Source organism: Canis lupus, chromosome 7 (assembly GCF_011100685.1).
Source record: "Canis lupus familiaris isolate Mischka breed German Shepherd chromosome 7, alternate assembly UU_Cfam_GSD_1.0, whole genome shotgun sequence".
NCBI classification, from domain to species: domain Eukaryota; kingdom Metazoa; phylum Chordata; class Mammalia; order Carnivora; family Canidae; genus Canis; species Canis lupus.
In genome coordinates, this window is record NC_049228.1 from 72,632,033 (window position 1) to 72,646,104 (window position 14,072).

At 37.1% G+C, this 14,072-nt stretch overlaps 1 protein-coding gene across 12 annotated transcripts in view; it reads right to left on the reverse strand.

Moving 5' to 3' along the window:
* Positions 1 to 14,072, reverse strand: part of L3MBTL4 (L3MBTL histone methyl-lysine binding protein 4) — a 499,515-nt gene that overhangs the window by 241,817 nt on the left and 243,626 nt on the right. For 10 of the 12 annotated variants that reach the window (XM_038543799.1, XM_038543800.1, XM_038543805.1 and 7 more), the window contains 2 exons: positions 7,595 to 7,680; positions 4,874 to 5,089 (listed from right to left, as the gene is read on the reverse strand). In XM_038543799.1, coding sequence (XP_038399727.1) covers positions 4,874 to 5,089; positions 7,595 to 7,680 — 302 coding nt within the window. The remainder of the gene's footprint in view (positions 1 to 4,873; positions 5,090 to 7,594; positions 7,681 to 14,072) is intronic. The other 2 variants (XM_038543806.1, XM_038543807.1) reach the window with 2 other exon arrangements.

Sequence of the window (14,072 nt, forward strand, 5' to 3'; positions counted from 1 at the left end):
TACATTTAATTGGGGTTCCCGAGGGGCCGAAAGGGACAGAGGTCCAGAAACTGTATTTGCACAAATCACAGCTGAGAACTTCCCTAACTTGGGAAGGGAAACCGGCATTCAGATCCAGGAGATAGAGAGATCCCCCCTAAAATCAATAAAAACCGTTATGCTGTACACCTGAAACTAATAACAGTGTCACACATCAGTTATACCTCAATAAAAATACAAGTTTAAAAAAGAGTTGTTGTGGAGATAAAGGTAAAATATACAACATATTTAGCTAAATATCTGGAAGAAAGTCCATATTCAATAAGTTGGTCTTCTTACTCCACTGATTATACTTCTGTGACTTCTGAGCCTGATACCATCTACTGTTATCATTTCCTCTACTACAACCACCAGGAAGTAACTGGATCCTGCTCCTTCAGGCCAATGTATTATTAGCAGTCACATGTCAACTGTAATAATTTAGATTCTTTGTATCTACACATATAAGGCCTATCTGGCTAGCTAAAATTAAAAAATAAATAAAAACAGATGATAACAAATTTTGGTAAGGATGTAGGGAAACTAAAACCTTCATATACTGCTAGTAAGAATGTAAAATGGGGCAGTCACTATGTAAAACAAAGAGTTACCATATGATCCAGAAATTCTACTCCTAGAGATATACCCAAGAGAAATGAAAACATATGTCCACACAAAAACACACAAATGTTCATAGTAGCATTATTCAAAATAACCAAAAAATGGAAACGACCCACATGTCTATCAATGATGAATGGATAGACAAGATGTGGGAGATCCATACAATGGGATACTATTCAGAAATAAAAATTAATAAGTATTGATACATGCTACAAGACGGATAAATCTTTAAGACATTATGCTAAATGAAATAAGCCAAGTACAAAAGATCGCATATGACATGATTCCATTTGTATGACATGTTCAGAATAGGCAACCCCATAGAGACAGCAAGTAGATTAGTGATTGCCAGGGGCTGAGAGCGGGTGTAGACTGAGGAATCATTGCTGGGAGTATGAACTTTCTTTTGCAGAGGATGACAGTGTTCTAAATTTAGATAGTGGAAATGGTTGCACAGCTCTGGGAATATACTCAAAACCAGTGAATTTTATGGTGTGTGAATTATATCTCAAAAAAGCTGCCTCAAAAATAGAATTAATGAAGCACATAAGGGCAACTTCATATCTGGGGACTGGCATAAAGGAAAAAAAAGTTAGTCTTCCCTATCTACTGCACTCTGCCAGGAAGTGCTGGCACTACCACACAAACCTCTAGGGAGGACAGGCAATTGGGGCTCAGCACAAAGGACAAAGTAGGGTGGGTTGGGAGTGGATTCAGTCCCCACCCTAGACTTCTGCTGTCCCATTAGGAAGTGGGATATTTATGACAATAAGAGGAGAAGGAGTGGGAAGATTATAAGCTCTAGGTTAAAAACCTCTGTTTAAAATTGGGAGTGTAGTTTCATTCTTCTGTCCAGCTCTGAGTAACAAACAAGGGGTAGCAGAAGGGGAGGTGGGCAGTGGGATGCAGTGACTGGGTGATGGGCACTGAGGGCACTTGATGGGGTGAGCACTGGGTATTATACTATATGTTGGCAAATCGAACTTCAATTTAAAAAAATGAGTCTAATAATCACACCTTGTGTCCTATGGTGACTGTTAGAATACACTAATGCATAGAAAGCCCTTATAAGAGGGTCATCTGATAAAAACTAAGTGCTATCATCATCATTATCGTCATCTTTGATATTGGTCTTTTGGTCCCACAGGCTGACTCTCCTCTCAACAGTCAGCCAATGGCATGTGATGCAAGGAGGGATGCAAGAGTGATGCAAGCACTCCCAGAGGAATTCCAGTCAAACTCACCAGGGAGCATGAGCTTGTTCCTTTCCCACCTACCAATGACAAGTATTTTCATGAGGCCTCTTCATCAACACAGATAATAAAGGCACCCAGGGAGAGTAGGACAGGGCATTTGTACTGGCTGATAACAGCAGCTACGACTTAAGTGCTAAAGAAAGTCAGGCACATTTTTGGGTATTATATATATGCTACTTCACTGAATGTTCAGTGATCACAATAACCCAACAAAGTAGGCATTATTGACTACATCACTTTACAGATAAGGAGAAGTTCAAGTATACTGAGTAACCACCAAGTTAATAACACAGTTAAATAAGTCAGAGCTGAAATTCAAACCTAGATCAGTGTATCCTATGTCACTTTCTAATACATTATGCTGAACTGGATTTCCAATGGAAGAGTAATTAGGAGAGGGATTAAGAATGAGGGAAGACTATTTTTTGACTAACACAATTATTTCACACACTCAAATACCAGGATGCCAGAGTATATGCAATGCCATTCGCTCGTTCACTCACTCATTGATTCCCACATATATTAAGCACCTATTATGTGCCAATGTCAATGATAGAAACTGTCTTGGAAGGATATAGACTTTAAAAGAGGAAATTACAAGGAAAGAAAAGAAAGAAAAGATAAGAAAAAGAAAAAAAGAAAGAAAGAAAGAGATAAAAAGAAAGAAAGAAAGAAAAGAAAGAAAGAAAGAAAGAAAGAAAGAAAGAAAGAAAGAAAGAAAAGAAGGAAGGAAAAGAAGGAAGGAAAAGAACAAGTAAAGAAAAAAGAAAGAATGAACGAACTATAGAAGAATATGGTCGGCACATTAATAAGTGAATAGAGAAATGTGCTGGACAACAAGGAGGTCAGGGAAGCATCAATTGCATTTTCAATCACAGAGACAGTTCACCCACTCCCTTCAACTTCCTTAAACAGGAATTCAGAGGGAAACACCTGACGCTCATTTTCAATGCCCTTTTCTCCTCGGGAACACTGTTGAATGCAATTTTAAGGCATACTTCTGAATCTTCTTTGTGATTTGTTTCTATTTGTAAACTTCTGGCCCACATTCTTTCCCCTTGTACTTCATGGGACAGGACAAGCATGTACCCAACTGCAGCAATGACTAGGAGAGGGTGCAGAACGTGGCAGAAGGGTTCATCCCAGGAATGGGCTGCAAGGGGGTAGAGACTGTTTGTGAGACCCAAAGTGTGCCACAAGCCCCAAGACATTTATGTCCATTTCAGGATTGATACATTTCAACATACTGAATGGTATGTGGAAGCAATTCATTTCACATCTTATAAAGCACCATATCACAGGGTAGAGAGCATCAGCTGTGTAAACACATCTTAATTTCTTCCTAAAATCCTAAAGGTACTTCCAATTTGCACACAGAAATAACACTCAAGGTTCTAATCCTGTCAGAGAGACCAACCACTTTCCAACTCTTTCCTTATAGTAAAGGATAAGGCAATTACCATGAAAGAGAAAGGAGAAGGAGAAGATACATGAAATATATCATTGGAAGGATCAACTAAATTCTCAGAGATTTAAATGGATCAATGTTGAGATAGTAAGTAAGAAATACACCAAATTCACTTTAGGAACTAGTTTTTCAAATATTTTAAGGTAATGTGTTAACCCAATATGATCACATAAATAAGCCGGTGAATACATTCAATGGGTAACACAGTATGTATATTATGAATCACAAGAAAATCTGTCAATTAAAATTCTAAGTAAGATTTGATGTACTATTAAGATTGAATTATTCCTACAAATGCAGTAATTTTATAATGAAAGTTAAATGAGAATTCAGAGAAAAAGACCTGAAACTGATTTTCAGTGACAAAATATTTCTGAAGTTTGGGGGTCCTGGGTGGCTCAGCTGGTTAAGCTTTCAACTGTTGGTCTCAGCTCAGGTCATGATCTCAGGGTTGTGGGATTGAGCCTCACGTGGAGCAGCTTGTCCCTTCCTTCTCTTGCACTCTCTCAAATAAGTAAGTAAAATCTTTTTAAAAATACTCCTGAATTTATAAAATAATTATGATATCCAAAAGTTATTCCCAGAGTAAGTGCTATAAGAGTAAGCAGTCAAGAGCCACAGATAAGTAAGAATTTGAGCAATATGCTTAAAATTCAATTTAAAATAAAACATTAAGAACAAGATAATGGGAGAAAATACCTACAATGTATTAGTACTGAATAGCGTTTGGCATAATTATTTTCATTTGTCAGAATAAAAGAAACAGCTAATTCTTGATAATCTACAGTGAAATACACATCTCTAAATTTTACTTAAATATATGTACTGATTATTCTTTAAGAGATGAAATAGAAATGGTTTTCAAGTAAAACACATAGCAAAAAAGATTTGTTTTAAATCAGAGCAAACTATATCAAACTTAAACGCATCTTGATAGTGCCTATTAAAAGTAGTTGACTTGAATTTTTTATGAGTATGAAATAAACTGTGAGTGGAAAATAATTTTCTTTTTCTTTTTCTTTTTTTTTGGAAAATAATTTTAAACTGTCATATGGTGTAGATTTACTGAATACCACAACTTTTAGCTTCCTCTAAAAAAATGAAAAGCTCCCATTTTAAGAAAATTTCAGTTTGAAGATGTGTGCATTTAAAAAATAGGTTTCACAATAAGGACAGTATAGAAATCTGTTCATAAAATATTAACTTCAAAATCTGCATTTTTGTTTCAGCTACATGACTGAAGTCCTTTTATTCCTTTTTCTTTGATCGAACAAAGAACAGTAGAAAACAAAGACTTACTTGTTCTTGTTAAGGTGTTTAATGACTATTTCCAAAAAAGCTGATAATAGCAATAAAAGGAAGCTTTGGGAAAAAAAAGAAAAAGGAAAAAACGTATAATGTCTAAACAGCAAATCCATAAAAGAGCATGTTAGAATCCCTCTCAGAATTAGTTGTATCTAATCGAGGATTGCCTATGCCAAGTAGGTGTCAGCTGGCAATCTCTACACACCGTTAGTGCAAGTTTTCTCCTCCCCCTGTGCCAAGAAACCAGAGCCTCGCTGGAGGGGCAGGCCTGCACCTGGACAGCAGCACCCTCCTCGAAGTACGGAGGTACCTTTACTCGCTGGTCATCCACATCTATGACCGTAGCCACGCGAATTAGCCTGGGGTTCCGTCTGTCCACCGCTTCGAGTCTCATGCTCGGCAGAAAACCATGGGGTGGCCGCTGAAACATCACAAGAACAAAAGTCTGCAAAACCCAGTGGCTCAGAAATGACACGCATGTTTTCTAAAGTGCAATTGTTCTGACTTTGCATTCAGACCTTGTATTAATATACGTGGAATTTAGGTTTAAGGGCACATAAGGTTTATTAAACATATTATTTTATCCAGTTTCATAAAACCTGTGAGAGGAGAAAGAATGTTCTGGTCATTTTCAAGATAGCTAAAAAAAGATTAAATCATGAATTCATTAATAATCACCAGACTCAGGAAAAGTTCTAATTTATTAACAGTTTATATATTTGTTTGGATTTTTTTCTGAAATTAACTTTATAGATTAAGAAACTGTTGACTATTCTTGCTGCCCAGTTTTGGAGTATAGGACCTAGAACACAAAATTATTTACTAAAAAATTAGAAAGGATAAGAATAATCCTTTATAAATCTAAATTTTAAAATAGATAAAAGCTGTATGACTATCACAGCTAAACTGTTTTAAAATCATACCATAATGTAATTTAAAGCCATAACCTGTGCTTTTGTTACTTATCTGTAATGTAAGCATGTTAAAAATTGTATTAATTTAAGCTTTCTTCCAAGTTTTTAAATGCTAGGAGCCAAGAGTCTATAATAATGGACACCCAGAAACACACACACACACACACACACACACACACACACACACCAAATGGGAAAAAATATACCAGAACTTACAAAATAATTGACACCAAGGAAATTTAAATACCAAAAATCAAAGTCAAAAGACAAGTCCAACAGTGTTCGTAGATTAGCAAAAAGTTTAACTTTGAAAGCTATTACACATAAAAGTATTCAACTGACTTTATTGAAAACAAAAGTGTACTGAATTCTCAAGTCTAGAAATGGTAATTGGAAAATAAAATCCTCATGATATGTGAGTAATACACAGTTAAATCTTTCTCCAATACCGGGCTTGTTTCTCTCCAGCTTTTGTGGAAGCATATTTTCTTCCAAAATGCATTATTACATTTAATAAATGGAGTACACTGACTATAATTAGGTCTCTGATGCTTGAAAATCTTTCTGCTCTCCCCAAGGTCACTGTTCAATAACAAAGGTACAGTTTCATATTGCAGATGCCAAAGATATATAGCTTGAGGTGAATCCATAATAATCCATCTAAGAGCCTGGAAGTTGCCTTTTTAACTAAATCATAATTTTATTTTCCTGTAATTTTCTTCTTGGAAAATTACAATGAGTTTTGACAGAAACAAAAAGAAAAAGATAATACAAGCAGCTGGTATTTTGCTTACTGAGTTTTTGCAATTCTTAAAGCCCTTTCAAGCACTCCAGGACTTCTAGCCTTCTTAATTCGATTACACTTATTTACCAAATCCTTATATAATCAATTTAAAAAAAATGAAATAGCATTTTGTTTCAAATCTCTTTTGATCCCTAGAAAACTTTCTATAAATGGAATCATATGTGGAAGCTCACTATATAAAATTCTGATTAAACATGAGTCAGGAAGCCCGGAACACACAAGTTGAAAGGAAACAATTTGAAAACCATTTTATTTATTTATTTATTTTTATAAATTTTTATTTATTTATGATAGTCTCACAGAGAGAGAGAGAGAGGCAGAGACACAGGCAGAGGGAGAAGCAGGCTCCATGCACCGGGAGCCCGACGTGGGATTCGATCCCGGGTCTCCAGGATCACGCCCTGGGCCAAAGGCAGGCGCCAAACCGCTGCGCCACCCAGGGATCCCTGAAAACCATTTTAGAACATAAATATCTCTAACTATACTATCAATGCACCATCTTTTACTAAATCATTTATGCTCAGTTCAACCTGGAATAAATGTGTAAGTACAAATTTGAACATAAAAATTGGTGTTCTAACAAATGCTAAAGGCAGTGTTTGCCTCAAGATGGATAAAACTGGAACACACACAGGCTACATGAGATTCACCTATTCTATTAGGGCGTCAAAGACATTCAAACAGACCCCAAGACTGCGAAAGCTCAAGAGTTCCCACGTGATGGACAAATACAAGCAGAAGTGAAGGATTCTACTATTATCTGAAGTTGATGCAGTGCCTTCAGCTGTGCTAGCATGGGCTACTGTGCTTTTCTTGCTTTCTTTCTTTCTTTAGATTTTATTTATTTATTCATGAGTGACACAGATTGAGAGAGAGGGAGAGACAAAGGCAGAGGGAGAAGCAGGCTCCATGCAAGAAGCCCGATGTGGGACTTGATCCCAGGACTCCAGGATCACCCCTAGGCCAAAGGCAGACGCTCAACCACTGAGCCACCCAGGTGTCCCTACTGTGCTTTCCAAGTAGGGAGACCATCATTACCTTTGTGTGGGGAGAGTCACCTCCTTTGTAGTTTTAAATGAAAACAAGGCAAATTGGTTAGGGAATAACACTTGACTTTGAAAAGAAAAAATCCGAATAATTTAAAACTGCCAATGAAGTCAACATGTGCATTGTTTAAAGTTGAGAGGGTATTCAGACACAAACGTACCATTTTAAAAACTTTGGCAGGAACAGCATTAGTTTGAGTAGCTTCCAGATATTCTGTCCAGGAAAAATTTTCTGGATCAGGATAACCTGAAAAATATACATACATATCAAAAGATTACTCATTGACCTTTTGATTCCCATGTACTGTAAGACACCCGACCCATTGTGAACTGAATGCTCACTATTTAATAGCCCCTATGGTAAGAATCTCACATACATTACCGAACTTTTTACTAACCTCTGAGAGGGCTATGTGATCCCCACTAAAGCAAAAGAGCACTCATTCACTGGTTCATTCATTCAAAAAACAAGGTTAAGTATGCTGGCCAAGGTAAAATAGTGCTCTGCACACTGGGCAGAGACAGGTTATACCCAGAAGTTTGAAAAAAAACAAAAAAAACCAATCACTGTCTGACCTCAGACCATGAACTGGTTAATCTTTATAACTCCTCCCATACATCTGCATCTATTAGGGTTTTATTCTCTTAATTACATCTCTGTAATTGCAATTTCCCAGGTTTGCCATTTACAATTGCAATTAAAATATACATATGGGTATAATATGGCATAAAGCACTCTATGTTTAAAAAATTTCTAATAGAGTTCCTTATTTCTCTTTATTTTTAAATTTTATTCCTAATTATATTACATTACCTATTATTGTGCTGTTTTCTTTTTCCTTCAAAGGAATAAGTACCTAGATTTATCCATCAGCTCTACTGTTTTCTTTTATCTCTTCTAATTATTTCATTTGCCACTTTTATTCTTATTACTTCTTTACTCCTATTTCCACTAGGTTTGTTTTTACTTTTCAAATTGAATTATAAAGAAAACTGATTTATTTTCATTTTTTAAATAATAGAAGCATTCAAGACTATGAACTGAATACAGCTTTAAACACCTGGAAAAACTTTCATGACATACTTATTTTTCTCATTTTTATTTTCTCAAAAATAATTATTCATTATTATTACAATCTGTAACTGTCACCTTCATTTAATCACTGGCCAAATATTTATTTCAGAGATATCTCAAATAGTTAATTTTTGTAGTTGTTTATAATATGAATAATAGTATCTAGTTTATCACATGACAGTTTCAGAATGTCACATGGTTTATACAATTCCTGTTTGGGGACTTTAGGAATTCTTATTGGCCTGATATACGAACAACAGTTAAATATTTTTTAAGTATATACATAACACATACATATATGTTTTAAGGTATAATCAGTTATGCATTAATTCAATGTAAAGAGCTGTATTATTTAAAAATCTGTTTATTTATTTAAGTAAAATTTTATTGAAGCAATATGCTAAAATCTCTAAAATGTTTTTTTTAAAAGATTTTATTTATTTATTCATGAGAGACACAGAGAGAGAGGCAGAGACATAGGCAGAGGAAGAAGCAGGCTCCATGAGGAAGCCCGATGCAGAACTCAATCCCGGGACCCCAGGATCACGCCCTTAGCCAAAGGCAGATGCTTAACTGCTGAGCCACCCAGGCATCCCTAAAACAGTTTTTCTGTACAGTTTTCTAGTCTCTCTGATAATTTTTTCTTGATTTTTAAGATAAATATGAAGAAAATACTAAAATTTTTTACTAAAATAAAAAAATACAGTTTTACTAAAATAGATTTACTAAGTATATTTTTTACCTTTTTTTTTACTAAAACGAAATATATTTAAAGAAAAATATACAAGTCAAGTAAGCAGCCTGAATATTATTCACAAAATTAGCATAGCCATGTAACCAGAACACAGAACACCCCCTCCCCATTGTGCTCCCTTCTAGCAACTGGCCCCTCTCTGCAAAGAGAAACTATCATCCTCTCAGATTAGCTCTGTTTTTTTAATTATTATTATTATTTTCTCTTTATTTTTTAATAATAAATTAATTTTTTATTGGTGTTCAATTTGCCAACATACAAAATAACACCCAGTGCTCATCCCGTCAAGTGCCCCCCTCAGTGCCCGTCACCTATTCACCCCCACCCCCCTCCCGCCTCCCCTTCCACCACCCCTAGTTCGTTTCCCAGAGTTAGGAGTCTTTATCTGTTTGTTCCATTTTTTCCTTTGTATAAATGGAATCATACAGCATGTGCTCATTTGCGGCGGACAGATTTTGCTCAGGACTTCGACTATGAGGTTCATGTAGATTGCTGTATGCATAACATTCATTTTCACTACTGTATAGATGTCCATTGGGTGAGGGTTTCTCCATTCTCTACCCATTCTATTGGTGATGGTCATTTGGGTAGTTTTGATTTGGGAGCTACTATGGAAAGTGCTGCTACAAACATTCTAGTACATTCTCTTTAGTGACCAGAAATAAACACTTCTTTTGGAATGCATCCAGGCGTAAAACTGCTGAATCAAGGGGCATTTTGCTTCATATTTTGATGTTACTCAGCACAGAGCAGCACATGTAATGTTCACTAGTAACTGCACTTTTTATTTAACATAGAAAAAAATGTCCCTTTGGACACCTTGACTGCACTTTGCATCAAATTCTTCTTTTTGGGCAGCCCCGGTGGCTCAGTGGTTTAGCACGGCCTTCAGCCCAAGGTGTGACCCTGGAGACCTAGGATCGAGTCCCACATCAGGTTCCCTGCATGGAGCCTGCTTCTCCCTCTGCCTGTGTCTCTGCCTCTCTCTGTGTGTCTCTCATGAATAAATAAATAAAATCTTTTTTAAAAATTCTTTTTACTAAAAATTAAATTATGTGTCATCCTGTTATTTTCTGTTTATGTTTTCTTGATAAAATTTTCCCATCTTTTTTATTTTTAAATTATTTTGTTTCAGGTGTATCTATTTTTTTTCAGGTGTATCTATTTCAAACATCTTCTAAATGGATTTTGAAAACCATTCACGTTTACTTTCCTAACCGGTTTGCTTTATCTAACTTCTGTAAGCATGTTTTTAGCTGGATTTTTTTTTTAAAAGCTCTCTCAGAGTTTCCTTTGCTTTTGTCCTTGTCTACATGAGTTATGTTACATACCTTCTGTTTCAATAATTATTTCTGCATTTCATTTATTTTTGTAGGTCATGTTTTTAATAACTGTCCAAGTTCGTTCCTTGTATTTTGGATTTCCACATTTCTGCATAGGTTCTGAATATGCTCTCATCTTGCCCCTTCAGCACCAGGATCCCCTCTTGTCTGCTCTAGGTTCCTTACTAGGGACCCAAGCAGCAGATTCCCTGGAATGATAACTAAGGAAAGCAGCGTGTGGTGGGTTGAGGAATGAACATGCCGTGACCAAGACAGGAAGCAATTAGTGCTGCTCCAGGCCCTAAAGAAATTTGGCAAGCTGCTACAAAAGAAATAATCTTTTTTTGCTTTTCTAGGGATCAATAAGTGAAAAAAAAAGCCTGTGACTATTTTTTAGATGTTTCTGAAGCAATAACTGCATCTACAGCACTCTCTAGAAATGCATTATGTATGTACAAAAAAAGGAAAACATGTATTATGTACATGTTCCCTGTTCAATGAGCCCAAGAAGAGAAGAATGTCTCATTGCCTAGGGAGGCTTGCAAAAGCCACTTGGACCCCCTGTCCTCCTCCTGAAGTCTTGCTCTCCTTGGAGTTTGGGGAAGGTAGAGGTGAGGCAACAGCAGAAGGGGCAAGAGCCAGATGCGATCACACAACTGTCTGACAATGAGACAGAAGCTTTTCTTTTCTTTCTTTTTTTTTTTTTTGTATTTTTTTATTGGAGTTAAATATGCCAACATATAGCATAACACACAGTGTTCATCCCGTCAAGTGCCCCCCTCAGTGCCCGTCACCCAGTCACCCCAACCTCCCACCCGCCTCCCTTTCCTCTACCCCTTGTTCGTTTCCCAGAGTTAGGTATCTCTCATGTTTTGTTACCCACACTGATATTTCCCACACATTTTCTCTCCTTTGCCCTTTATTCCCTTTCACTATTTTTTATATTCCCCAACTGAATGAGAACATATAATGTTTGTCCTTCTCTGACTGACTCATTTCACTCAGCATAATACCCTCCAGTTCCATCCACGTTGAAGCAAATGGTGGGTATTTGTCGTTTCTAATGGCTGAAGAATATTCCATTGTGTACATAAACCACATCTTCTTTATCCATTCATCTTTCGATGGACACCGAGGCTCCTTCCACAGTTTGGCTATCGTGGCCATTGCTGCTAGAAACATCGGGGTGCAGGTGTCCCGGCGTTTCATTGAATCTGCATCTTTGGGGTAAATCCCCAGCAGTGCAATTGCTGGGTCGTAGGGCAGGTCTATTTTTAACTCTTTGAGGAACCTCCACACAGTTTTCCAGAGTGGCTGCACCAGTTCACATTCCCACCAACAGTGCAAGAGGGTTCCCCTTTCTCCGCATCCTCTCCAACATTTGTGGTTTCCTGCCTTGTTAATTTGCCCCATTCTCACTGGTGTGAGGTGGGATCTCATAGTGGTTTTGATTTGTATTTCCCTGATGGCAAGTGATGCAGAGCATTTTCTCATGTGCTTGTTGTCCATGTCTATGTCTTCCTCTGTGAGATTTCTGTTCATGTCTTTTGCCCATTTCATGATTGGATTCTTTGTTTCTTTGGTGCTGAGTTTAATAAGTTCTTTATAGATCTTGGAAACTAGCCCTTTATCTGATACGTCATTTGCAAATATCTTCTCCCATTCTGTAGGTTGTCTTTGAGTTTTGTTGACTGTATCCTTTGCTGTGCAAAAGCTTCTTATCTTGATGAAGTCCCAATAGTTCATTTTTGCTTTTGTTTCTTTTGCCTTCCTGGATGTATCTTGCAAGAAGTTACTGTGGCCGAGTTCAAAAAGGGTGTTGCCTGTGTTCTCCTCTAGGATTTTGATGGAATCTTGTCTCACATTTAGATCTTTCATCCATTTCGAGTTTATCTTTGTGTATGGTGAAAGAGAGTGGTCTAGTTTCATTCTTCTGTATGTGGATGTCCAATTTTGCCAGCACCATTTATTGAAGAGACTGTCTTTCTTCCAATGGATAGTCTTTCCTCCTTTATCGAATATTACGTGACCATAAAGTTGAGGGTCCACTTCTGGATTCTCTATTCCATTGATCTATGTGTCTGTTTTTGTGCCAGTACCATACTGTCTGGATGACCACAGCTTTGTAGTACAACCTGGAATCTGGCATTGTAATGTCCCCAGCTATGGTTTTCTTTTTTAAAATTGCCCTGGCTATTCGGGGTCTTTTCTGATTCCACACAAATCTTAAAATACTATGTTCTAACTCTCCGAAGAAAGTCCATGGTATTTTGATAGGGATTGCATTAAACGTGTATATTGCTCTGGGTAACATTGACATTTTCACAATATTAATTCTGCCAATCCATGAGCATGGAATATTTTTCCATCCCTTTGTGTCTTCCTCAATTTTCTTCAGAAGTGTTCTATAGTTTTTAGGGTATAGATCGTTTACCTCTTTGGTTAGGTTTATTCCTAGGTATCTTATGCTTTTGGGTACAATTGTTAATGGGATTGACTCCTTAATTTCTCTTTCTTCAGTCTCATTGTTAGTGTATAGAAATGCCACTGACTTCTGGGCATTGATTTTGTATCCTGCCACGCTGCCAAATTGCTGTATGAGTTCTAGCAATCTTGGGGTGGAGGCTTTTGGGTTTTCTATGTAGAGTATCACATCATCGGCGAAGAGGGAGAGTTTGACTTCTTCTTTGCCAATTTGAATGCCTTTAATGTCTTTTTGTTGTCTGATTGCTGAGGCTAGGACTTCTAGTACTATGTTGAATAGCAGTGGTGAGAGTGGACATCCCTGTCTGGTTCCTGATCTTAGGGGAAAGGCTCCCAGTGCTTCCCCATTGAGAATGATATTTGCTGTGGGCTTTTCGTAGATGGCTTTTAAGATGTTGAGGAATGTTCCCTCTATCCCTACACTCTGAAGAGTTTTGATCAGGAATGGATGCTGTATTTTGTCAAATGCTTTCTCTGCATCTAAGAGAGGATCCTATGGTTCTTGGTTTTTCTCTTGCTGATATGATGAATCACATTGATTGTTTTACGACTGTTGAACCAGCCTTGTGTCCCGGGAATAAATCCTAGTTGGTCATGGTGAATAATTGTCTTAATGTACTGTTGGATCCAATTGGCTAGTATCTTGTTGAGAATTTTTGCATCCATGTTCATCAGGGATATTGGTCTATAATTCTCCTTTTTGGTAGGGTCTTTGTCTGGTTTTGGAATTAAGGTGATGCTGGCCTCATAGAACGAATTTGGAAGTACTCCATCTCTTTCTATCTTTCCAAACAGCTTTAGGAGAATAGGTATGGTTTCTTCTTTAAACGTTTGATAGAATTCCCCTGGGAAGCCATCTGGCCCTGGACTCTTGTGTCTTGGGACGTTTTTGATGACTGCTTCAATTTCCTCCCTGGTTATTGGCCTGTTCAGGTTTTCTATTTCTTCCTGTTCCAGTTTTGGTAGTTTGTGGTTTTCCAGAAATGCGTCCATTTCTTCTAGAT